At 42.9% G+C, this 27,844-nt stretch overlaps 1 protein-coding gene across 1 annotated transcript; it reads right to left on the bottom strand. All coding sequences in view use genetic code 11, as the record gives it.

The window, feature by feature from the left end:
* Positions 1-532: 532 nt before the first annotated feature.
* EGR_08608 (Teneurin-1) lies at positions 533-27,844 on the bottom strand (the record flags this gene model as incomplete). Its single annotated transcript, XM_024497857.1, has 25 exons — positions 533-793; positions 1,284-1,467; positions 1,542-1,812; positions 1,885-2,148; positions 2,603-3,314; positions 3,744-3,971; positions 4,381-4,759; positions 4,835-5,077; positions 5,683-5,836; positions 6,006-6,093; positions 8,327-8,578; positions 8,652-9,132; positions 9,202-9,321; positions 9,685-9,922; positions 9,961-10,165; positions 13,615-13,673; positions 14,197-14,457; positions 16,512-16,784; positions 18,142-18,336; positions 19,919-20,020; positions 23,218-23,332; positions 23,926-24,248; positions 25,303-25,365; positions 26,799-27,262; positions 27,741-27,844. 25 exons carry the CDS (start codon positions 27,842-27,844, stop codon positions 533-535), a joined length of 6,039 nt encoding a protein of 2,012 aa, XP_024347731.1.

Raw genomic sequence — 27,844 nt, 5'->3', positions numbered from 1 at the left:
GACACTTGCCATCAGGGTCTCAGAGAAAATGCCACTACCATAGCCCAGATGATTTATTGTTCTAGTGTGACATCAAGAGCGTCCTACATTTGTTGGCTTGTTTTTTTATCCCAGCCAGTCTGCTTGCAAAAGGACTGTGTGCACGAATAAAGAACATATTGCTAAACCAAGGTAGCTATGTTGTTGCCTGTTTCCTCCCTCTTCATCAATCAACCCGGCGAAATTTTTTATTGGAAAGGCTTTAAAATTTATCAGTGGTAATGTCTCTTCTAGGTTTTGTTAAAATTCATCCTCGAGGTAATGGCTGGACGATTTCCTACAGCCTTTTGTAGGAACACCCTTTGATGTCTTTTCCAACTTCTTCGTTATATTTTAAATGCAATATAAAAGTGTACAAATATTTTTAAAAATACCGATTAACGTGGAAAAACCTCCTTATAATGTTCACTTCTATGGAAAATCCCCCCTAATGAATATGCACTTCATTACATTTCCGAATCACAAGAGACGAGCTCTTTGAGAAAAAAAAATCCTACCGTGTGTAGATAATACGAAGAGGGGCTATCAGAGGCTCTTGGATGTTCACTCTAGAAGTATTGGCGATGAACCCTGTCGACACATCGACGAAACCAGAGTGGGGAAGTGCACCAAGAGGCTGAGTGGCAAAGACAGTGGGTTGCATATTGGTGTTGTAGACGATTTGGAGGAGCAATCGATCTGAGGATGGACTTCTGAAGGTCTCTGTTCGTGACTCACGATCCAGTGTCACTGATAAGACTGGCTGACCGTTGATCTAACAACAGTGAAAATGGTTCAATCTGATTCAGGGGAAGAGTAGAGTTATAGGTTGAGTAAACATGAATTTTCAAACGCCCCAATCTTCTTCGCTTTCTGGAGATTTATTTGGAATCCATTCCTGCCCTCTCCTTCAGTAATACGCAGATGCGTCACACATCAAGATGGCACATCTTCAGATCTTGCACTCCGCGACGGAGAATTTAAGTGAAAATGGATGCCAAATCGTCTTCTCAGCTCTTCCGCTGAATCTCCACCAATTCAATCACCCTGACAGATCCCCTTCTCCTATTTGGCTAGATCATATCCTTCAAAATGAATAGTAGGCGTCGCACTGTCATCAACACACCGCCAGCGTAGCTTTATTACAATCATACAGAAGGGCTAGAGGACTGCGGTACACTTTATTCCGGAGACGCAGTCATATTTTGGTCATAGTCTTAAAAATGAAAAATAATTAAGTTAACACAAAAGGCTGCAGAACGCACCGAGAGTGTTTTTCGAGTCTTTTGGACTGTGCTGTCAGTGGCGATGTCCCTTTGTCCTCGGCCAAGGAATGGAGACGTGGCGGAACGGCTGGAAAACCACGAGGACCTGCGTTTTCGTGCAAAATGTCCTCCGGTTTCAACATCCTGACTAATCACCCCAAAGACATCGAAGGTTGCCATCATTCTTCACGACAAAACCAATTATCATAAAATTTGGGTGATAAGATGGTTCTTACAGAAAGAGGGAAAAATACTTACAGATTTTCAATAATTCGAGGCATCTGCGCTGAAGTATTGTCCACAGTCGAAAGAGAGTTTCCATTTGGTGAAAGTAGATTCTCTGGCGACTGCAGTTGGACGTACATTCGAATGCGTCTTCCAATCTGCCATGAGGCATGGTTTTCCACGCTGTCGAGAGAATTAGATGGTGGTTCGAGTCTCTCAAGGACAACTTCTTGAGCACCACCTGAATACGTCAGCTTGATAACTTCGGTGTGTGGTGAGGAAATCATTGAGACCTTTCTTGATTCTATACACAGGAGAAGCAGACATGCCGAAACGCATTGCAGGACACGTGTATCGGTTAGTATTCAAAACTCACTGATATCTTCAAAAATATCTATGCCTCTTTTCCGACCTTTCGTCTTCTGCAGTGGATACAACCATCCAGATGGCAGAGCTATTGTCTCCAGAAGGCCGTTCGTGGAAGAGTACGAGGCTACATAGGGCAAAGCACTAGAAATTGTCCAAATCTTTGTCATTTGACCTCCATCCGAATACTCGTAGCGATTAAGACTTCCAAAGGGAGTTACTATTGATCCGAAGCCCCTGTTCATTAGTGCAAAGGTGACGTTATAGGTCTCACCTAAAAGAAACCGAAATAAATTAACTGTTTTCCTTGTATGCTTACACCGAACTGTTCGGTCTACACACTAAGCTCTGCCCACTAGTATTCCCTAATATATCTTTAAAAATGACTCAGACACTGCATTGTGTAGACGTAAGAAAATGAATCACTCCAAAAGAATGGCAGTCCTGATTTTTGTGAATCAGCAGATACAATAAAAGGACAATCGAGTCGCTGCTAACTTCAGGCAACCACATTTTGAACGGATTGACAACACCCATTGTAGAACTGCTTGAAGTATATTTCCATTGCTGCAAGAGGCTGGCTAGCATTAAGACGGAAACATTGTATAAAGAGAGAATAAAGGACAAGGCTTTGTGGAACTGCATTATGAAACTAGTTTGTGCCTCAATGCTGAATCTAATCCAATTAGATGCATTATTACACCTTCAGTGTCATGACTGTCACGTACCGGTGTTCAAGACTACTTGCTGCAGAAAACCAAGAGGACTTCTCCTGAGAGATAAATCAGATGCTCCCATACGCACTGCCGAGAGCCATCCACTTCCGGTGAATGTGAAAAAAGAGACTCGATGTTGCGTCAGCGTGTCTACGACACTTTCCAATTGGCCCTGCTTCTCAAAGACTTGTGTCTCCGAAGCCATCCGCCGTATGGAATACTTCTCGTTCGCTCCCAGTCGTGGAGGTTTAGGACGCACAGCGAAAACCACATTGTGTCCAACATCTGAGACGAATACCTCATCAAAGATACCCACAGCGATCGAAGTGATATTTCCAAAGCGGAAGTCAAGAGCAGGATGTTCCGTCAGAAGGGCGGATTGGCTGTAGGGTAATGGTTTCCTTACGGGGCGGAAAAGATGTGAATTCGTAATGTGAGGAGTATCCCACGCTGATATGGACTTGCTTCCGGCGAAGAGATGCAATCGACCATCAGAGCGACGGATCCAAATGACCTCCGACTCGGCGATATACAAATCGCCAAGAGAGGAGAACGCAATCCCACGGATCTCTGAGAACTCGACGTCCACGGCAAAGGGTGCTTTGGAGGTAGTTGGAGATGAGGTAGATGTCATTATTGTGCTTGAAGATGTGTGAGGTTTGCAACCTGGAAGTCGGCCAGCAGCTAGCGAAACCATCCGACTTGCCAGGTGCAGACGGAAGACCTACAACAGAATTACTAATTGCACAATTTCTAGTTTTCGTTCTAGAGGTCCTTAAAAATATTCCTTGTCTATAGTGAAATTGAAAGCTAGCCATACACCCAGTAACATAAGCAAAGTCAATACCCATTTAATGAATCGCACGGAAGTGACGTCCCGATATTTTTGTCCGAACCTACAGTCACAAATATGTGACACGTGTATTTTACTACTTTCCGATAGCTGATGGTTACTTCAATTTGGCTACTTCAGCTCCAAACAGATTTATCGAGTTTACACCAATAAGAGGGAGGTTAGGTATTTTTGGTCTGATCACATCTCCCCTGTAGTGGTCGATTTTCCCTTGACCGAGGTGGTGAATATGCTAAACAGTTTTGTCATTGGGCAAACATTATTTAAATGGTTTAAAAATATTAAAAACCCTGAACATACGTGTTTATCGTCGACGTAATAGATGCTGTCCTCGACGGGATTGTAAGCCATAAAGGATGGATCTACTAATTGAACCTTATTCGCTGGTAGTGACCTCTCACAGGACATGGGCACAGCAATCTCGCCCAACTGACCAATGACAAGTTCCACACGGATTGACCTTTGACCTGGTGGATTTCTTAATTGGTAACGCCAGAGCTGCTTGTCGTCAATGAAGAAGAGATCCTCCTACAATTTACGGAATTTTAGTCAAGAATTGCATTACGATTATGTGGTAGATGGGTGCCTTTAAAGAGAGATTTTACTGAAATAAATCATCTGGCTAATATGTGGAAGAAGAGCATCAATTTGCAAAGAATAACGAAAGAATATCATCCATCATTAAGCAATACCTACCAAGCGAATTGCTTTAACGTATTTCATAAACAGAACATGCTAGGTAAACTCCGTGGAAATCTACTAGGCGGGTGGCGATAGCTGAATTGGAAAGCCGTCATATAGTGACGAACAATCAGCCCGTGACCTCCGTTTTTGTCCCGGAATTTAGCGCAATTCCAATGTTAGCACAACTAAACTTCGTATTCTATTGAATCTAATACAACCTACTTCGAGAAGTTTCCAACTTTCCAAAACCTACATTGTACGTGACAACAAGACCCTTCGGATTCATCAGTGACCTTCGAAGACAATCAGACATCGTGCCGTTGGGAGAACATTGCTCGCTAATGACCATCTGACTGAAATCACGTCTAGCCAGACTTGTCCACCAGATGGTTCGATTTCGCGCATCGGAGATGAAGATACCGGCCCGACCACCACCAATCCCGCCTCTAGAAAGGGCCTCCAATTCCTCACTGCTAATTGGATGCCGCGCAATAAAGTACGCTGGCCAATCCTCCTCTCCTGTGCCGCCATTCAAAAAGCTCATTGATCGTACGTCGGATACGATCCAATCAGACGGAGATGAGCTCTGTGAGCCGCTATCGGTTATGGAAGCTGGTGCATTGACAGAGGGGCTATAAAATGATCCGAAACAGTGGAATAAAGTGTAAATATAAGTTGGTACTGTTTAGACGTATTAGTGGACGTACTTCAAGCTGTCGAGAGTCTGGAGGTGACTCTCTTCTTGGAGGTAGCGGAGGAATTGACCATCACTGACCAGCAGACGTCCTGTCTCGTCAGTCGCTAGGGCAGCAGCGCGAAAAATGGGATTTCCGCGTGCTCGACCTAGGCACATTTCGCAGCGGTTGGCAAGGCGACGAACATTCGGCTTGCCAAGAATCAGCTCCACTACGAGGTTTTCGTCTCGGACTGATGCTCGCCTTCCGTCACTCCTACAAAAAGGAAAGAAGAGGAGGGTTGAGCTGCGCACTGAATAGGAGGAGTTTCCGAGCAAACCCAAGACTTCTGCAGCCATTTCTATCATCCCGGTTTAGCTTAGTTGCTCACATTAGGGATAGATTTGGACTTGAAGTGGATTCCAGAGTCTGGTCGAGGGATATCAACCACCCATTTGTGTGTGCAGTTTTGTCATACTTTTTCGATGCAGGGAATATCAAGTCTTCAGATATCGCTCTCTTGCTAGCTATTTTAAAGTACCACCTGCCTCAGTCAGCTCTTCAATGGTGATTCGATCATTTACTCGGACATAAATGTCCTTTAAGGCAGAACCTCTTCACAGTGTCATCAATGTAGCACCTGAGTTAAACTGGAAGACGTGTTACTTGCAACCCTAAAGGTAGCTTTAGCACAAACGCAAATAATGGCTGAGACAAAAGTGGCGAAGCTCCAGGTCACCGCAGTGAAGGTTGAATCGTGAGATGCCTAAAAGACCTAGTGGGTGGAAGCTGACAATGGCTAACACTAATGGACCTGCGGATGAATCATTAAGAATAAAAATGAGGAAAAAGTAGGAGACACAAAAATATGGATGACTTACATGTAGACTATACCCTGATTTGGGGCAAAGATGTGACGCGCATCCAGATTCCATCCTGCTAAATCGGTGGGCGTGATGTCGTTACCGTCGATGTGGACTACTCTATGTTCCCATAACACCGCAGTGCACTGCCGATAGAGGAATCCCACCGATACTGCAAAATCAAGGAGATCAATTCGTCACTCATCCATAAATCAACACAAAAAGCGTTTAGTGGGCAAGACTTGTGAGAGAAAAAGGTTCACGGCATTATTTTTAGAGCCAGTGCGTCTCTGGCCAGAGCTCTCTCTAAACCTTCTTCAGTGACAACTCTGGTAACGTACTTGTAATAATGTCCTCGCGAAGAATACGATCACTTCGGCTGATGCTTGAAAGTGGATCGAGTGGATACCATGGAAGATGATGCATCAGCTACAGTGGGTTAAACCCGTAGTCACAAGATAATGGACTATTGTAACTAAATCGAATTTTAGCAACCAAGCTTTGCAAGATCTGCGTCTTTAATTCTTTGTGAGTAGAAGTGAATGATTTGGAACTGATCCCATATACCATTTCACTTCGCTAGTTCCAAAATCGAAGGCAGAGAAAGTGGCTCATATTTTTCAAGAGTTCAGTAGGCTGGTTGCACGTTCATAATCAACAAGAGCAACAAAAAGAGATGAAAGAATAACTAGTTAATTTGAGGTAGACCATCCTATGACACGACGGCTTAAAGACCTCCCACAAATTTGCTAATAAATTATTCTAAAAAATGTTAGGAAATGATTTCATTGGAAAAGACATGGAAGGCTAGAAACCCCAAAACGCACTATGGTAGGGAAAATTTCATACCGTCAAAATTACTTACAGCTTCTTTTCCTGCAGGTGTCAAAGAAGGAAAAAAGGGAAAATTCCGTGTCGTAAGTGACCGGATTTTCCGATAATTCGGAAAAAAAATAAATTTCAACATTTGTAAAATAGTTTTTTAAAAAGTAGTCTTCCTAACTGATGTAAGGTTTTTATGAGAAAATTAACTAACGACATTACAACCTCTTGTCCCTTTCCCACGACCTGCAACCATACAGATTCTTTTTTAACAAACAGCGCGTCTTTAAGTGCAAACACTCCGACTCAACACTCTGTTTTTGATTAACTCTTATTTCTCAAGTGTCTATTCTAGTTCCCAATGCTAATGCTAATGTCATCACTCGCAGCCTTGAGAAGTATCAGAGGGAAAAAGGGGAGAATAAGAATGAGGCAGGGTCTCCTTCCCCCTTCCTTTTATGAGCTTGGATCATGGCCTTCGCCCAACCCAAGTAAACAGGAGGTAAAAACTTCAATACGGATGGCCTTAGTTACCAACGTACACGATGTGTACGCACCTGACTGCTGGAGACACAGGGCGGTTCCCATCTCACACACGACACCGACCAATCCGGAGAATCAAAAGGAAGTGGGACGTTTTATAGTGGCCAGGAATTGAAACGGGCACGTCTCCTGGGATCGCATGATTCTCAGCCACACTCATGTTAAAGTGAGATGTGAAGTCCTCTTTCGGGCAAGATTCGTCAAATAAGGTACGAGATCCTGCATTCTTTTGTAAAAACATGATTTTTTTCCCCTATCTTACACAACGGTCGCGGTTTTTTGACCTTCAACAGAAAATTCATAGTAGACAATTATGCAGGCAGTCAGTGGTCTTCCGGGGGTTGAAGTGGTGCCTGGAAGTGATTGGAGTAGTGAACTCGTTTGTTGTTTGTCCGCTTAGTGTTGATTTGTAAAAGTCAACAAGCAGTTTAAAAACGGTGTACTTTATAGCGCCGCTTTGCGTTGGTGATTGTTAATGTACGACATGTGTCATTCATTTGTTTAGTTCGCTGCATGACTTTGCCCTCCCAGTTGATAAAGGTGTAAATGAGTTGCTTCATTACTTATACTAAAAATGATTGAAAATTATTCTTGATAAATTAGGCTAGACGCGCAGTTCGCTATTCTAGTCAAGAATAGAGGGTCTTCTTAAATTGGACTTAGATTATTTATAATCATTTTTAAGCGGTGAGCTCCGCGACCGCACCCTCTCCGTAAAGTAGACAAGCTTGAATCATACCAGGTTTAAAACTAAAAAAAAAAAGTAGTAGAAAACACAATAAACGGTCCTGTAGTGATAAACCGGGACACATTTGCACCCCAGCCTGCATACAATTGGATTTTACAAGTTCCCACAAGTTACGGGTAATTACGGCGGGACCCACCAAAAACTACGATATTTTCTGGTCGCCTAACATAAGTTGGAGTTGAAAATGAATTTAGGATTAAAAAATCAGGACCGATAAAATAAAACGGCTGTTGAATTAGTTCAGAAACTAAGGACTCAACAAGTTCCCACAGTTTTCCTATGCCAAGTGAATGCTTGTAGGTCAGCGATAGAATGATTATTATGAAGTGAAGGTAGTTACTATGATCCAAAGAGGGAGGAATTTTCCATTTTCGTTGGTAGAATGAATGCCACGAATACAAGCTCGATGTGGGTCTAAATTTAGCTGCGAGTGCATTAACGAGCTCCAAAGTAGTCCCATCACTGTGACGGACACGGGCGCTCACAAACTGCATTAGTTTTTCAGTTGCTCTTGCAAAACAAAAAAAGGATTCAACCAAATATATATACTTCACCTCTAGCAAGAGCTGTGCCGTAGACGGATCTATTGTATCCATCCGTGCGATTCCAGACAAAGGTAAATTCCAATCCCTGAACTGGTTCAAATCGCCAGGATTGTTGTAAACCTGCTACGTCAACAGAGAGATGCACCTCATTAAGCCTGTCTGGAGGTGCTCTATCGTTAGCAAGCATTCTCACCACCAGAAAAGAAGACGATTTAGCTGTCTTGTCCGAGCTATGCACCAGATGAAGTCTTGAGGGCTAGAAAGTTATACCATTAGACCGATTTTTGTTGTAACAGAACAAATGAAAGATCAAAAACACTCAATTTTACCTTTAGAGCGTATCTGTGGAAGAGGATACCCCCACGACTAACACAAACAGCACCATCAGAACCGAAACAAACAAGATCATCGCCATCATCGTTGTCGTCATCACCACCTCGTTTTGCTTCGATTTTCGGTCCGCCAAGAAGACTGATATCATGGACGTCAGGAGGACAGAAATCTACGGCGGATTCAGGGTCGATAGAGGGGAGAAGACCAACTATCCAGAGATCACCAAAAATAAGCGAGGCTGGAAGCATTCCACCAACACCTGTCACCGCACCATCATAAAAGGCACGTTTTTTGAAAGGAGTGGAAGATGACGTAGCAGAAAGAATAAAACGTGATCTATCGATGAGGTAGAAGTCTCCAATGTTGACGATCTGATTGACAGGGACATAGACATCCAATTGCGCAGTGAATCTACTGGTTGGATGACGAATGAACTCCAGCTGAACGAGAAACCCACCATCCACGACTAATTCGAAACTGAATTAATGAGAGAGAATTCACATTATTCACTGTGAAAATAAAGTCAACTGAAGGAGGCAAATTTACCGGCCGTTTTTGTCCGTCAGTGCGGATCCGATCACGGGATTTAGACGATCAAAAACTCGACAACCCCAGAAAGGTGTGCTATCCCACTGGCGAACAACCCCGCGGACAACGGAGACACGACTAAAAGAAGTCAGAAAAGTAGAAAAAGTGCCAACAGAACTTGTTAGCAAGAGCACTGCCAGTGTCACACATGTGACGTTGCTTATCAGTTTATAATGACCGCTGACTACACCAAATAGCGCTGCAGATTAATGTTCTTTGTCCTAAGATAATTAGTGTTTCCGGCGTTTGAGAATATGAATTGGTCAGTCAAGCAGTGCTGGTGTTGGTATCTTATTCAAACAGTAAGACATCTGGGTTGTAATCAACGAATTTCTTCTGGAAAGTCGATGGTAAACAAGTCGACACGTGCCATATTTCGAAAGCCAGCTAGTGGAGTGACATTAATAATGATCTTAAAGGCAAAAACAGCTTTGGACTCACCGTGGATCGACCTTATCTGTGGTAAGATCACGAAGCAGAAGGAACTCTAATTGGTCATAGAATGAGCTGCCAGGTGGGGACAATTTAGTGCTCAAAATGAGGGCACTAATCTCGCTGCTGTGAGCACAGCTTTGTCTAGCATCTTCCACCACTCGTTGCTGGTTGCCTTGGAATCGAATCAACTTCTCACAATGTTCCGTGCTACAACAGTCTGGATCCAAGCAGTCAATGAGACCATCTATGAAATATAATGGAAAGTATCGCCAGTGGTGTCACCTAGTCGATGAAGTAGAAAGAAGTTTGCTGATTTGTTCAATGATGTAGAACTAACCTTGATCGTCATCTCTTCTATCATCGCAGGAAATTTCATAAGAAGCCTGACATGCAGACCCTTTTCTGTTGGCGAAACATTGGCAGAAATGGTGACCGTCTTCACCTTGATTACAATTCCCTTGGCCGCTACAACCCAGGGGACACTCATCTGGCAAAACAAAAGAATGGGGACTGTCCTAATGAACTGATCAAATTAAAAACTGGCAAGTCTCCCGCTCATTTGTTTTAATCATCTCAGTAGCCTCCATGCCGATGACATAAGATTCTGTTCATTCAGCCTGTGCTACTATCTACGGAGCCATTCTGCACGTTGAAAATAGATCCAGCACGCAACATTCCTCACAAAAAGTATGAAACTTCTCACAAACCTAAGCCTATATAAATCGGAAGGCTTCCATAAAAAGGGGGTGGCTGCCATAACGGCCGATTATACTGACTTTCTACAACTAACCCGATCTCAGAATCCGCATCATAACTAGTGGTGGAGCAAAAGTCGAAACTGTCCCCAGAGAGACTTGTTTACTAAGCTGCAATGAAATGGAAAAGGGAGTCTAAGTCAGCAAAAACTGCAGTACTTTGGTGTTCATTAAACCGCATATTTAACTACGCGTGCTCTTCATATTTCGCTTGACAGCGCGGTTCCTCTGCTCTCTGGTATGATTTATTACGACCCCACGGAAAACTCGGAAAGCAGCAAAACTTTTAATAGACAAATTTTCTCGTGGGAAATGAATTACATGCAAAATTTGATGGCTGAAGGATATCATTAAACTATGAGCCGTCCACGATAATATTTCATAGGCAGAACAGGACAGGTGGGCCCATCTACACTAACCGTTGAATTCCGAGACCTCGTCGTGGGTGTTGAAGTAACTGATGAAGAAGAATAATTTGTAGAAATGTCAGAGACAATGCTCAAGACAAGAAGGTGACTATACAACAAATTATGCGAGGCTTTTCAGTCTCCTGTGAATTGACCTTCGCAGTTGATTCTGAACTTTCATACCCCTAGGTAGTAACGTAAACTCCATGCAATGACTTGGTAAATTAGTATTCAGACGAATCGTTACCCAAACATGAATACGGAATGCTAAAATGCGATAATGGACAACTCAGGTGAGTCAGTAGTGGTAGCATTTGTCTACAAAAGTAGTCTCCTGTTGTGCACATCTTTCATCGCAAAATCTACCGAAAAGGTAATTGCCTTTAATAAAAACAAAAAAAACTAGGTTCTGCCAACCAAAATAAGACATTTTTGCGTGGGAGGAGGCATAGACAGTGTTCAAACTAGGCCAATCAACACGTTTGGCTTAACTATTCTGCCACTTCTTTGTGCTGGCATTCACCAAGATGTATCCTACCAAAGTGGGTGCATGGACTAGGACGTTGACAGCATGTAAACAGTTTACTTGCCACCATTGCTATAAAGCTGTAAGACGTACTGATATTAGATGGGTACTAATAACACTAAAATCTAGTGGTATTGGATCAAGTCTAACAAAAAACGAACTGATGACCTTCCCATTTGCCTAGTCGGAGTGCGTGTCAGTGTCAACTTGGTCAATAGGGGAAAGTGCTCGAGCATGGTTAAACTAAGCCCCCATTCTTCTCCGGCCTCTGCATATATTAAAATTTAGTAAGTCAGTTTAAAAATTTAAGTTATTAAAGGTCACGCAATCGGACCGACTAAAGTTTATAAAAACTGGAGAGAGGTTCTTCAAATACTCTATTTGTTGGAATAATCAGCATTACAGTCTGTCGTTTTCTCTACACGAAACAAGTTTGGAGATTCTTTTTTAACAAAAAACTCGTCTTATCTCCGGGTGCAAACAATCAAACCCAATAAACTCTGCTTCTGATTAATCCTTATTTTCAAAATATCTACTCTATTTCGCATGTCAACGTGTGATTTTCAAACCTGGCACCAGAGAAAGGCGATAGTCACTATTTGGAGCTTCAGGAAGCGTTCGAGAGGAAAATAGAGGATGAGAACGAGGTAGCACTCCCCTCTTCCCATTCCTATCGCCCGGATTAAAGTGTGGTATAAAGTTTTCTCATGGGTAGGCTTGGTGGTATGAGGTACAAGGTGATGGATTGTCTTCGAAAAAAACGCAAGAACTTTTTTGTTCGTCTAATATTTTTCATCCAAAGAACAAATTACCCGATATTTAGCCAGGTGTTTTCGCAAGATGTTATGTATGATAACAAGTGAGCTATTTCACCTGGAAATTGTACAGTCTATTCATCATTGTGTTTGCTACAATATCCAAGCCCTACTGGAATCCTGACAGGTAGATGATTAATGAGGTATTTTCGGCGCTTGTTGCAATAGCTAAGCATGCAGCGCAACTTCATTCTATTTGTAAGAGGATCCATTTGCCAACCATGCGACACATTCCCCCTTCTTTTGAGAACATTTTCACCCTTCAAGCGCCTCCTTGTATGAGATGACAATGACTGTCAACAAAAGAAACTTCAAAGTTGGTTAACTGCTCGCGTCAGATGACACTGGTACCAATGTTCCCTCATTTCAGCTTCAAAAACAAGCAACACCACTCCAGATTACAGCGATCAATAGTCATTCTCTTGTATTCGCATATTAGTATCAGAATTCTTCTTCCGTAGACCACTAGATGCCCATAATGCTCTGTATCCACGTCGGTGGGATCATTCCCACCTACAGTCGGTTCAATATGAGAAATAAGAAGAGGGGAGAGGAAGGGAGAGAGGGTGCAAATATTGCATTTTACACCGAGTACACTATGCTGAGAAAGTTTATTTCTTACTTTTAGTACCCGTATGACGCGATGGTGTTCCTCTCCCCTTTAATGCCGTTCGTAGCTATACGAACCGCAAAATAGGAATCCTTTGCAGTGCTAAAAGGACGACTTTCCTACTTGACACAAGCACACATATAACACGCTTAATTTACGCCCTTTCCTCCTACTCTCGTCTAAGCCCATTTTAAAGGAAATACAAAAAACGCAACTTTTGCACCCAACCTTTGTGACCTCGAAATTGAAACATTCAAACAAAGCAACTCACTAAATAGGATACTTGATGCACCATTGTGTTCGAAAAACCATTTTACACCTATTTTAATGAGCCACTTAAATATTGTTCTTAGACAATCTTTCCCAACCTACCTGCTCCAAAGTAAGTCAGGGCTATTAACTTTGAGCGGATGAAGCGGAAAAACTTCCTTAATAGGGTAAAAAAGGCAAATAAACGGGTGTAGAAGACAGTAGCAATTACTGTAAAATATAGAATAGGTCATCCATTAGGATAAACAATAAGCGCTCTAGTGGGTAAACGTACAATTCAAAATAGCCCAACTATTTCAAAACGATCACTTATAAAAGCGCTCTAAAGACCACAGAAATTCTTCGCATTAATTAATGAACTAACATTGAATTACTTAGCATTTGATTAGTTTGGAGGACTAACGAGTTAACAAACTCTCGTGACTTAAAGATAACGAATTTCAGCAACCAGAACCAATGGCGATACTGCGACTCTTTTCATGCCGTCAATACCACCAGATTGTGGTCCAATTTGTGTGTTTACAATAAAGCCATTACCAGATCTGTGTCCTACAATGCCTCCTGAGGAATCTTGTGTGCTACATTGGTGGACAGCCCGATGGGAGTATATGCCTGGGAGAGAAGGCAAATGAAGATTCCACCGATGGTTTGCGTCGAAATGCATTAACCGATTACAACAGAGGAGATATTTGAAGCCTGCCCCCAAAGTTAAACACGAAACTACAACTAGCAAAGGAGTGGGACTTGGATTAACCCAATTTAGTTTTTCAGTAAAAAAACTAAAAACAATAGGTGTCCACACAACAGTAAAATCGCAACGAAGTGTTAAGGTAGAACGGGGACTGAATGTAGCTCCACAAAAAGACTACAGGATGCATTACGACTGTCGAATTTGAAAGTTATTTCGTCTTGATGAAAGGCTATCGTGCAATTTAAATGCACATGAAAATTGTTGTGATGGTCAAAACGGGAGAGAACGAACCTCCACATAGAAACGAGGCCGAAGTGGCTTTGTGGTAGGCGCATAGCAAAACTTTACCATAATAAGTTGCTTTAAAACATCTTCTAAGGTGGCTAAGATGCTGCCTATGGAAGCAGCTGATAGTCCAATTCAACTAACAGAAATTCGACTCACTGAGATTGCAATTCGCTCCAGTCCAGCCACGATTGCACACACAGGTGTCATTGACACACTGACCGTTAAGAAGACACTTCGCATTGCACGTAGGCACATCACAATTGATACCTCGCCATCCGTCATTACAGAAGCAGACGGCCGGATCGTGAAGTGTCGCCACCGCTGGTAACAAACCGGGCAGGGCCGGTCCTCCAGATAGGAGCTGCCGCCGATCTCCCGTACATACTCCATTAACGCACCGGCTAGCACAGGTCACGTCTGGATATCAAAAGAAAACAGCATTTAGAGCACTTAAATAGGAGCCCTAAGGGATTATTTACACTTTTCACATGTACCTAATGGCATTGGGTGACTTTGTTTGTCGGAGTGAACGATTTAAAAGTCGGAGATATTGTTGGTCTCTTTGCATTTGGGCATGTGCATGTTGACATTTGATTGGATGACTCATGTCAATTTCCTGCCCTCCTCCTCTTATTCCTGCCGCCACTCTTCCCTTTGATCGAGGAAACGGAACTGATTCACGCGCAAACACGTGATGTTAGATGTGCATAACACAAATCCCAACGCCAATTTGCATACTCTGTCTTCAATTTCGCATCACGCACATGTATATGTGCAGTTCCAACCTACCAGACAGCAGTTTTTCATTAACTCAAGATTCCACAACGGTGCTAAGTTTCACTTTCGAGGCCAACCTGAGACAGATGCCTCACCGTTCCCAATGGAGAATGCCATAGACTAGACCACAAACGTGGCACTCGAGTTTTACCCTTTAGGTTGTTGGGCTGATGGGGTCGTATTCGCATGATGTCACAGTCAGCAAACACCAACACGATGAAAAGCACGCCTTTAGCAGTCAACGAAGACTGCCTAACCTAACGAGGCAATGTCTGCTCAGTGAAGGCGGCTATGAAGCATTTGAGGGAGAACCATAGGATTCTGGGGGATCTACTCACTGTAAGATCTAGTGTCTCTACGGCTATGTGCTCAGAATAGGATGACTTTCGGAAATTGAGATCAAACAAGTTAGTAGCATGCTAGTCAGTTAGAATTCAGAATAAAGGCTAAAGGAAACGCGCTAAATTCCATTAGCCCACAGCGTAGCCTCGTGACTCAACGTCCAGAGAATGGGTTGCAGCCACCGCAATCGCAGTTGTACCTTAATCTTGCCAGAGATACTGACTCATTTGGGTGGGGAAATATCAAAGATATGCCCACCTTAGTCTGCGAAAAATAGGTCCGAAATTGGAAGGAAATGCTCAGAGGGATCAACGTAGCTACAAAATGTAAACATAAACACCATTAAAGTGGAAGGGAAACAGCAGATAGTGTGTCAAAAGTAAGGAACCATCACCATCGCAATGTAAACTCAGTGTGGAGAGATAGTCCTTTTCCCTTCTCTCCTTTCCTCTCCCCCTCTCCCTTGCAATGGTCTACCATGGGTGAATTAACATGTCTGTCTAGAAATGCTCCCACTGACGTAATGCATACAGAGCGGTCTACAGGAAGAATACTGACAATGATTTGCAAATACAAGAGAGCGACAACTGAAGAGGTCACCGAATCGTGATGTCCGTAATATGAAGTGATGTGGTTTGTTTTGGGAGCTGAAATGAAGGAGCACTGATAGCAATGCCATCTGACTTGCAAGCAGGGGCTTGAAAGATGAAAAGGTTCTTAAAAGGACTGGGAATGGGTCCCACGATTGGCAAATGGCACACTTCTAAATAAAGTAGTGTTGTATCGCGACGGATACTGGTAACACCTCATGAATCACCCACCTGTCAGTATTGTCACCATCCAGATAGTGGGGTTTTGTAACGAATTCAAATAACTAGTGGTGAGAATGAATACAAGTATAGTAGATAATTTATCTGACATAAAAACTAGACTGTGATTGGCTAATGAAGTGAATGAACAGCAACAGCTTCCATAACTTACGTTTCCTATTAATTTTGGAAGCAAAATGCATTCGACAATGTTATATGCATCCAACCTTCCAGAATTGAGGAAAACAGTGAAAATAAAAACTGCCACATTGTAAAAATCACAAATTTATTTGCACGCAAAATTATTCACGAGCGAGCACGCGTGCGTCGGTGTGTATTCTAGCGAGCTAACGCACGTGGTGGTACATCGTTTTAGCATCGTCAAACCAATAAAAACGCCTTTCAGCGTCTCTGTCTCTAAAATGTAATGGGAGATAATGTGCTAGCAAGGAAAAGAGATGGAAGGAAAGGAGAGAGGTATGGGAGAGGGTAAGATTATGTGCATTTCTGAAGACAAAGGACGACGAGGTCAGATGCTATTACCTTTCTCGCAGGCGGTGCCTTCAAAGCCCGGGAAACAGTGGCAATGCCCAGTGGTCGGTTCGCGATACCCGTTGAAGGAGCAGGCTGGTTCAGGGGTAGGGGAGTTACCACTAGAGTCCTTCTGTTGTGATTGGCTGGAAAAACCGATTTTTCCAATGCTGGGATCGGAGATTTCACGATAGTCACAGGCATTTCCACCCCAACTAGAAAAACAGCGGCAAACACCATCCACGCAGATGCCGTTGCCACTACAGTTGTGAGGGGGGCAGATTCCTAGGGTACGTAAGTTTAGCAAAATTATTTCAAATCCGTACTAGCCTTGAGCATTTAGCGCGTTGAACGTCTGATCGGCACAACCTATCGTAAAATTGTTCTTCCCATGCCTTGCGCAAAACAAAAAGTCTCCGCTTGACATGAGCACACTATATGATTGAGGAAACTCTAATTATTTTTTATGAATAAGTAGCAGAATACTTCCCATAGCAATTGCTTCTCAACTATCTTCCAAAGAGTTTTCATGATAAGTCAGTCACAATACGTTTTGTAGCGTCCAGCGGTTTGATACGATAGGATTGTTTGTGGGATATCCCTTTCAAAAAGCGATTTTCACTTTCGATCTTTGAAGATCTGAGCTGGGGACAAGGTCAAGATTGAAAATTTCACTCCTCAGATCCTCCTGTAGGCTTTTAATAAAGTCAATTCCATACCCGTATACGTTGTAACGCCTTCAGAAGTACTACAGTGCACACATATATATTGGTTTTCCAAGTATGGCAGCTGTCACTGAAGCCCCAAAAAATTTGATATCGCAACAGATGGGCTGGTTATAGAGTGGGGATCTGCCGCCGGTGATTGGATCTATGTAAATATGCAACTGAGAGATCAATTCAAACTTAAGCCAGTAATAGAGCAAGATCAGAACGAAAAGAGTCTAAACTATCTAGAAGAGAACTGCCTACACCAACTGCTAACCAAGGTGGATGGTGACTGTTTCTGCGATGTTTCTTGGTTGTAGGGAATGCTGCCTACCATTAAGTAAGCTGTAAAAAAGTAGATTTGCCCACAGATTTTATCAGTGAGCTATCCCACTGGAGCGAAGACTTACTGTACTATCTTACCGACTTCGTAGTTAATTCTGCTTTATTTGATTAGTTTTCAAGGTGACACATATATCCATACTTAATATATTCAACTAGAACGAGCCTATGTTGGTCGGAAATCAATTCATTTACAATGCTTCAGTAGTTTCACACCACATAGATGGTAGGCAATAACGACGAACTCAAAATGTCACACAGAAGTGGTTTAAATCTCCCTCGAAAATGGCACGGTATTTGGCGAAAAACCAACAAAAAAAAACATCACCCCATATACTTTATAGACTAATACAAAAAATCGGCTTCCTGCCCGCATCAAAAATCGGCGTGGGTAAAAATCAGTCATTTGGGAGAAAGAGACTGATCTAGCCAATGGAATTAAGCCATGATTAATTACAGCCTGACAAATACCTTTGATATATGTGACCTTTGCCAATTTAGCGGTGAAGAGCATACGGTCATTAATTCATAAGGAATTGAATTTTGACAGCAGGGAAGTTCTTTAAGTATTCTTTCAGTCAGTAAGAACTTACGAAATTGACAAGCGTCACCTCCGAAACCGTCAAAGCAGAGACATTCCCCGGTGACACAGCGCCCGTGTCCTGAACAGGTGGGATATGGGCATTCTGACCACAAAGTCTCGCATTCCGGACCCTTCCATTCGGGGAAACAGTGGCATTTGCCCTGACGATACTCCCCGTGTCCACTACAGATTGGCACGTCCTCCACTGAAATTGTTCAGAAATAAACCATAGATGGCTGAAATGATCTTCTAGCTATCACTAGACAGCATCTGGTTCTGGTCACGTCGTTACGACGTCCTGATGATTGCATATGGACACCCGTGATAGCATAATAGATGTCCAAATCCTTTTATCCCTTGTGAAGAAAATGAGCCCTTCAACCGATATCCATCTGGTATGAGGGGCTGAGTTTACAAAGGCCCACAACAGAAGAGTCGAAATAGCGAATAAACTAATTCTATAACAAAGGTGGAGGGGAATCCGCAATGAGATTAAAAAAAGAGTCCTCGCAAAGATGGAAGGGTTGCATTCTAAATAGATGTTCCTCCGGAAACTAGTCGGTAAGTGAAACTTGCTAACTAGCTAAGCGATATCCCTTCTGAAAACCATCTACTGAAATCTGCTAGAGGCTATGACAAATGAGGTACACGCAGGTCTTCAAGTGCCTTCACGGTGTTTGGTTTTTCCTGCAATACTCGTCATACAGAAGAGTCAGCCTGAAAAACTGCGAGCAACACTCAAAACAAACCTTGACTGCATATTTTATACTGCACTGACATTAATTTGTGCCCAAAATAATGCCAGTATTTCCCTGTACTTCCGGTGCAAAGCAGGAAAGAAAAGTAACGAGAAACACGGACCACCGTCTCACTTTTTGTACAAAATCCAATTTTTTACGGCTTTTTTGCCCCCCTTAAAATGCATACACACATAATACAGACGCGGCTGCCCGAACGCCAAAAATCGTAGGGTGATGGAAGTCCGAAGTGGGATAGTGGGGAGGAGGAGAGGGGGAAACGCCAAATCGACGATATCTGACCGCAAGAGGCGGTTTATCAACTGCCGCAATCTACCTCTCCCTCCTCCCTGCACGCACATTGCTTCTGCCTACACTAGCTAAGCGTGAATTGACATTATGCACCAGATCTAGTCATCGGGCTAGCGCTGGTACCAGGACTAGGGGAAACGACCGACAAAACCTCGGTATGCGTGAAATCGACCCCAGAGTCTGCAAATCATTTATCAACACTTTCCCAGTTCCCTACACCTTTTCCTCACTTTCACAGGTACCTTGAAGAAGGTCAGCAACTAAATAGATTAATTGTCTACTATAGAAGGAAGACACTACTATAGAGGCAGAATTAATGGGGATTCACAATAGAAGAGCTATTAAAGCCACATCGACTGTTGGCAAAATTTTCATCCTGGTTGGTAATTAGGCGGAATCAAAATGGTTCATTGAGTTTTAACAGTGATTACAAAAAACCATGATAACTATGAGCGGACAGAACAATAGAATAGGCAAGATAGAGGATTTAGCAATGATAAAATACCAACTAGATGGAAAGGGGAGAAAAAATCAGAGCACATCTCTCGGGAGCCACTTTTTATCGAATGAGTCTTGCTTTTGGGAAAAAGATTTCTTTGAAAAACAGCTGAAGATCGAACAGCTTACCCGACATGACAGATGACATCTATCGAATTCCATGGGGTACGAAAAATCACTATATGATTTTAGTGGGGGTTGTTTCCAATCATAATGGCCGAAAATACTCAAAAAACTCACCAGAAGAGCAGTCCTTTCCAGTGAGTCCATTGAGACAGTCACAAACACCCTGAGAGCAAATGCCTCGGTTGCTGCAATCGTTAGGACATCCTCGTGGCATCACTAAGACAAAAGCAAAGGTGAAAATGGACTCCATCAAGGGCTTAGCTTTTGGCATTTCATTTTGCTGCTTCCAAAAACCCCATCCGTAGGTAAAGAGAATGGAATAAACTAGCAACACGATGATTCACTTCCAACCCTGCATATTTGGTCTTCCACTTCAAACACTGACAAAATGACTATGCCATAAGTTGCGCGAACAGAAATAAACCTACCAAGCTCGACTAGAGTTTTTTCTATACAACTTACGGCTTTTATGGGGCTCTCATACAAAATAAAATGTTAAAATGGCTTGAAAAAATGCACCTTTGCCCGGTTAACCCATTTGCTCTCAATCTCATACATGCGATACCCCGATTTTTTGCTCCATTTTAGTGTGACCCGCCCTCCCGATCCGATTGTGACAACTGCGGTTGCACTGAGTCATGTCACAAGTAAACTTGCTGTGCTCGAAAAAAAAAAAACAAAAAAAGGACGTCCAATATTCTTTGTCTAGATTTCTGCTCAGTTTCATAGTGTGAATGCAGGGGAAAATTGGCCAGGAATGTGAAGTTTAGTGTTGAAATCCCCACCTTTTTATACAGAAAAGATTATTTTAATGCATAACTAGAAATCGGTGTTTTGAGTATTGAAAGCATGGTTTATGAACCAGATATATCAGGTTTTCCAAGCGTCAAGTCCTTCACTGACTATGAAGATCCGCTACTCGCCATTTCAAGCAATCAAGCCTAAAGCATACAACTCTTCCTCGGTTAAAAAGTAAAAGACTATGCTTAAACAAGTTCATCACCTTGAAAAATGTTTTATTTCCTTTGTTTCTAAATTAAGAAGAAATTCTTCTTCGTCAGTTCGAAAAAACGCTTATTCCATTCGTTCAAAATGTCTGCGACACTTTCCACGAAACTAGCGATAATTGATGTCCTACTATAAGTAAAAAAAATATGCTGTGGTGGTCTACTTTGCTTTGAAACCTTGGTAGTGAATGTGTTAATGGCAATTAATGGGATGGTCCAATTTTCTTCCACGGTGTGGTGACTACGCTGGAATCCAGTCAACAAAAAATGAGAGGATCTTGCCCCCCTGCATAATCGATAAGGCAGCGGCCGCCGCGGCAAAGGACCCTGTCGCTTCCATAGGTGTAGAACTCGGAGGGAATAAAGGAGGGAGGCCGGGGCAGAGGGAGACAAAATAACCCCGTTTCTCTTATATCGGCTACGTCGGCAACTTTGGGACAGTAAAGCAAGACGTGTGCGTGCACGAGTACGAGGCTACCTCTATCTGCCTCCCCAACAGTTGCTGCTCTACTGGGGCTAAATTAATGACTACTCTGGGGTAAGACAGAAGCGAATGGAATGCATTGTGCGCATGTGGGTGTGTGAAAAGATAAAAGTAGTAAATCTGCATTTATTCAAATGCGCGCTGTACTGTGTGACTCAAACCCCTCAGGTACTACCATCATCTTGGTGAAATTTACGAGCACTCATGTCCACAAACTCTCCACACCCTCAGACCTGACCTACTTTTCACCTCTGCCTTCATCTTATCCAGAAAACCTTGGAGATAGGTGATATGCCTAGTGCGATTGGCGATGCAGAGATTAGCGGAAATGTGGTAAAAAGTGAATTGGCAACACTGTTGATGACTTCGGAGGGAAGAAGGCAATGGAATGCATGCGCACTCCTTTTTGCATATTAGCACACTCTCATCTTCAGTGTGAGAAAAACAGGTACTGCTGTGTTCCAAATGGTGACCTGGTTTCATGTGGGCCACGCTTCATGTAAATTTGGTTTTATACGAAAGTCTATTCTAAATTAATCTTTGAATCAGCACCCAAAGAGTTACACAAGTGCCTAAAAAGGTTGCTTGAAAAGAAAATTAGCGCCACCCTATGTTACGAGGATCTGGGAAATAGAATTAGAACCATTTGCCATTGAAAAAATGATATGGAACTTGGACGCCTTTCAACTGTGATGGAATATGATTAACTGATATTCGTTCCTCCCCACCGCGGCTGCGATGGTCAAGAAAAGCATTTGTAACAAGACGGCACTCGATTGACTACCCAGACCATTTGTAACCTGCGACCAATGTGAAGTACCATTTATACGACCCTTGGTGCTAGTCTCCCAGCCCTTTCAGACATTTGTAATACAGCCATCCGTAGACTCGAATGCTCTTAAACTTGAGAAAAAAGGCATTAGCCATCATCTACTTTCCATTCAAAGACGGAGCCTGTCTCATTCAGCCTAGCCGTAACAATAAATCCCCAATTTGCTATGTTACGCGACAATACAGTCATAAGCCCAAAGCAGGTAACGATGACCACGTGCTATGCAGCGATTGGTTGTAACGATGGCGAGCAGAGCAATTATTTCCCGTCAGTCGAGTAAAGTGAAAAAAAAACTGTTCGAATTGCTTCAAAAATCCTTAATTTCCCACTTAACAATACCAACAACAATTGTAAGATATCCCTTCGACTCAAAGCAGGACTTTTGGTTTCATTGCTAAAGAAGGGGAGGTTACCGTGACGGCACCATGCGCGGTGGTAGATGCTAAATGTGCCCCATTACCAAGCTTTCTAATAAACGGCTCACAGATCTTGCGTGAACCATTCTAGATACTATTAATCAAGACGGTAGGCAACACTGGTAGATCGTGCATAGAATAGCGTGTGGTTCCAAGAGGTCTCCCCTAAAGAAAGGCGTGAAACCTGCAGATACTTCAAGCAAAGTACGATACGGTGACAAGATTCACGGCCACACATCAGCAAGGTATTAGAATGGCGTAAAAGCCTGTCGGCGAAGATTTACTGCTACGGATGCAATTCAGGTTAACAATTCAGCACGTGAAACACTTAATCCCGGAACTCTGAATGGCGTAGTGCCATCTGTGGTGAAATTGCATAAATGACGACCTCTTTATTCATGAATAACCGCAATTCAGAAGGGTTAGCTCAAGTTTGGTACCGAGATAGCTTCCCGCCTCTGAACAGCAAGGAAGTGATGGAGTGAAATAGGCTGCCCTTGGACATTAAAGCCTTTCTGTGCCAAGGCTACTCTTTAGGAGATCTTGCGACAAAGGGATTGCGGCTCACATTCATTTAAATGTTATTGCCTTGTGTGAACTCAAAGATCCCAGTTTGCTCTGAACGAAAAACATATGCTTTGAAATCAATATCTTTTGAAAAAGAAAGGATCTACCAATTTCGGCCATCGAGAGGACAATATCCTCGGTTCTGGGCTGATCATTGACAATGGAGATGAACCAGTGGCCCTTTTTAAGGCACCTCACTCGGCCGGTTGTACGTGGGGCGTTCTAATTTTTTATAAAAAAATAAAGATGGTTAGTCACTGTCAAAGTGTGTGCTAGTGTGCTCGCTTCCCTACCACTCTCTCCGATGATAAATGCAATATCAAGCAGCGAACATCTGACCACCCAAAAATTTGGCGAATGGAGAGAAAAAAAGAAAAACATCTTAAGTGAACAAAGCCTAAAATTGCTGACGCGATTGGACATTCTTTAGATTAAGGCAAGTTAAATCTGAATAGAGTGCTACTAATGTAGCCGGCACAAAACGCCTCCTACCAAAATGGAGACCACCCATAATTTTAATTTAGTGTCAAAGTGGTATTAGAATTGCCGATTCCTGTAAGAATATGTTGAATAAACTAACTTCAGCAATGGCTGAAGATGCTTAGGTGAAAGCAACTAATCCTGACCCCATCCCGAAGATCTGGAACAAAGCATGCAAAAGATAGGCCCTTCCACCAAATTAAACAGTTTACAGACTCAAAAGAGCAAGACTTCTGGGAGTTAATCTTGGTTCAGTTTCGTTAAATACAATACACAGAAACTGGAAATGATAATTTGATATTTATCCACATTTCTAGATGAGCGACCTTTCTTACCGGTTTTACGTGAATGGCAGAAGGGATAGAAGGAAAGGCCTCTTTGGGGAGATCTGTGGCATCTTTTTTCACTACAGTGTCTGCCTTCAATTGGCGACCGAGAATACGATCAAAGTGACTGTAATGCACGATGGTGGGCATGGTGCTGTAGCGCAAAAAAACGCCAATGGAGGAGAGTTCAGAAGTCAGCGTGATGTTGTAGATGGTGCAAAGGTCACTCTGAATGTGCCAATGGCCAGCCCACAGACCCATGGACTCCAGATGTATCTTCGCCTGTGTGTTGGACTCAATTTTCTGTGGTGGATTGTGTGGATCGAAGAGGCCTAGGCGGAAGCCGAGGAAATAAAGACGTGAAAACGTAAGAACGTTGAAATGCCTTGTGGGAGTGAGGAGCATGCACGACCTCATTACTACTAACTAATTAGGTATTTTATTGTGTTAATAAGGGCTGTGTGTGTAATTAGGAGGCTAAGCGAACGATGCGAAGTATATTGGAAATAAGAGTCCCAGCTTGTACCCGGAGAGTCATAAAACCAATTTTAGACTCGCATGTCCTGTATGTCTTCGGGGTTAACTGGGGCGTTACACCAGCAACAGCACGATGAGGAATGCCCCACTCTTTATACCTCCGTTTGCATTCAAATGAATCGTTTGTTTAATGGAGGTAAAAGCCACCCACTTTGGATGATTAAACCAGCAGAGAATAGCAGATTTATGAAACTGCATCAATTTTTGGTAAGTAATTGCGTCATCAGCCCTGGACTATAGCTAAACTTCCGTATGATTGCGATTCCCGACACAGAATAGTAACCATTGCAGCCGTGGAGGATAACGGCAAAATAAGTTGAAGAATATCAACAAAACTGGCTTTCACGACGGTGGAAAGGAGCCCTACTGGTGCTACATTTGCTGCTAAACTGTCAGGCTTTTTGCATAGTCTGACTCGTAGGCCGGATAATGCCTTTAAGAGTAATTAGACCACTAGAATATGAGAGAAAAAATCTAAAATTGAAATCATGACCTAGACCTTAGAAAAAGTGCACCACAGACAGGAATCATGCGTCAATTACAAGGCTTCTAGATTTTGTAAACAAAGTGTTATTTACGTGACATGCAAAACTCCGTCTGCATGCACTAGTTTGAGTGTGCATGTTTTCGTGCCTCTGGATTTTATTCCACCCATTCTACACATTTTAAGGGGAAAAGTGGTGCCTGATAAGGATAAGGCATGTAAGCAAATGTCTAAAATCGCTTTAGACCTATTGCCACGTAAATAGACCAAAATGAGGACTAATATGTGGCAGCACGAAAGCATAAAAGCGAGCGAAGTTAACTGAATCCAAGACAAATTTCTCTCCTTTAAAAACCGCGACTCACCGAATATTGCCGGGTCCTGAGCATACTTCTCGTGAAGTCGGTTCTCCAACCACTTTGCGTTTTCTACAAAAAGGAAAAAAAAAATCCTAGTACGTTAGCAACAGAAAAAGAAATTATAAAGCTGATCTCACGACCCTACTTTTGTCCCGGAAGAAAATTGCATTCTTCTACACCATACGCAATTTGGTTACGGGACAAGTGAATGAGAGAGAATGGAATGTATTCCCACCGTAGAAATACTTAGGGATGCATGTTGGACTGGAACGCGTACGCCTTTAAGACGCCGGATGCTATATGGGAGTGAATCAACCCGCTAACCGGTGGGCGTCTTGGTTACCCAGTAGAACACAGTCTTCAACTTCCCTAAGTTGCACACAACAGGAAATGGGCAGCACAATGGTCTTAACTACCTCGAAAGTCAGCAAAACATGGACTCTCAAGGTCTTATTGCCATTGACCTATTAAAGGCGAGGCTACCTTGTATTCCTTATTGGACCATTTCAAGGTCGTGGTGGTAGCGCCTTTTATCAAAAATAAGTCTGTTTTACACCAAAGGCATTTAGGAGTGATATTTCTTTACAGAGAGAAAGCATTATGTATGTGAGATGAAGAAATAATCAGAAAATATTAGATGGCAAAGCGGTAGGAAGTGCGAAATAAGGGTGCAAATCAGTAATAGCACTGAGACTCCTCGGACAGTTCACGTCTATTGAATGCCCTTATAGCAAAGCTAATTTCCTTACAGTGTCTTCAGGGACGATGGCCTTGCACCGGTAGCAGCGCGATAGGACATGTTGGGTGTCTTTTACTCCCTGTGAGGAACACAATCGCTTTCGCTGTTAAGCCAAAGGCACACGTCTAACCAAGCTGGTTGATTACTACAGAAAGGCACCTACCGTGGACGAATGAATCTGTGGAGATTCGCGGCAAGAAGGCTATCAAAAAAATATGGGGCCTGAAAACGCAATACTTCCGTGTGTTGGTAGATTTTCATATTAATCCAATTAGATGGTAGGGAAATTGTGAAATACCATGGAATTAGGACAGGAAATACAGAGGATACCGTGCATCATGTACTTCGGTAAAAGATATTAGCTTTCATATTGATCCTTCCACGAAAGGCGATTGGGACATGAATTGTACTGATCGAAGGACACCGCCTAACATTAGGCAGCAGGCAACAAATAAATCCTTGTCATGTCAGGACGTGACATGTAGATCTACGAATGCTGCTGAATTTAGAAGTCTTTTCAGGGTGATCAAGAATGATCACAGGGAACTCGTTCCTGTCTCAGCTAAATTTAGTTCAATTTAGCGCAGCTGTGATAGCCAGCACGGATAAATGATGAGAATTGCTGAGCACGATTCTGGAAACACGTAGCCGTAAGATTTTTGTATAAACTGCCTTTGAGACTCATCTATTTAAAATCACGTCCACAGTTAATTTCGACGATACAGCAGCAGCTAAGTTTATTCCTTCAGTTTGAGAGACTAACCAGAGAAGAAGACGGCAAAGCTAACAGCGAGGAGGAAGGCAAGGGCACAGATGAGGATGACCCAGTACTGCCAAGAGCAGCGGTAGAAGGGGCGAGATATGTGGTTCGAACTCCCACCGTTTTCTCCACTGGTTGACTTGCCCCCTGCACGAGCTGAAGCATTGCCGATATGTGGGTGAGAAATATAGGTGTTGCCACCACCGCTGGTCGCAGAAGCATCGTAGAAGTTCATTAGGGGTGTAGTAACTAGAGCGGAGGGAGAGCTGGCCGAGGCCATTGCTACAACAGATGGTGATTTGCAAAGGGACTCAGGATGTCCGCTAACACCACCACCACCGTTGGTAGTGGAGGAGGTAGAGTTCAAAATGTCATCTCCGTTGGTCGCACCTCCTACCGAGGCGGAAAGCAGATCTTGACTGATTGTTGATGGCATCTGCCCTGCCATTCGACCACCAGGTGGGAGTCTGAAATGATACAAGAATGTTCAGACAAGCAGCAAAAGTAAAACCCTTTTCAAATAAGTCAAAAGAGACGATACGAGATAGCTGCTAAACACGCTAGGTGTACTACCACTCACTTGGGTCATACTCACACTAGCTTATCTGTTGCACAGCCAATAACCTAGGCCTCTAACATTCTCCCTTCCCCAAATCCCTCTTGTCCATGCACAATGCACGTCTAGACGACTTTCTACGGCCATGTCTACGCTCACTCGCCTTCTTAAGCTCTTTCTCCAATCAAAATCCCTCGCCTGCCCACCCTCAAACACCTCAAATGGCTAGAGAAACGTCGCATTTCCTCACTTTCATTGATTCATGTGATTGTAAACAAATTAAGTGAACGTTTTACCAAATACTCATTCAATTTGGTGAACAAGAAAGCATTCCATTGCGTTTTTCCCCAAGTCAGTGTCTTACTAGGTAGTATTACATCAGGACGAACTTCGTGCAATATTGCTCTTGTGGGTCAACCAGTGCTGGGCTCCATTTGGAGTAGCTGTCGGTAACGCAATGTACAGGATGGATGAGGACTGTTTGCGGATCCAT

The sequence above is a fragment of the Echinococcus granulosus genome, assembly GCF_000524195.1.
Source record: "Echinococcus granulosus chromosome Unknown EG_S00112, whole genome shotgun sequence".
NCBI lineage: Eukaryota > Metazoa > Platyhelminthes > Cestoda > Cyclophyllidea > Taeniidae > Echinococcus > Echinococcus granulosus.
This window is presented reverse-complemented; position numbering and strand designations above follow the sequence as displayed.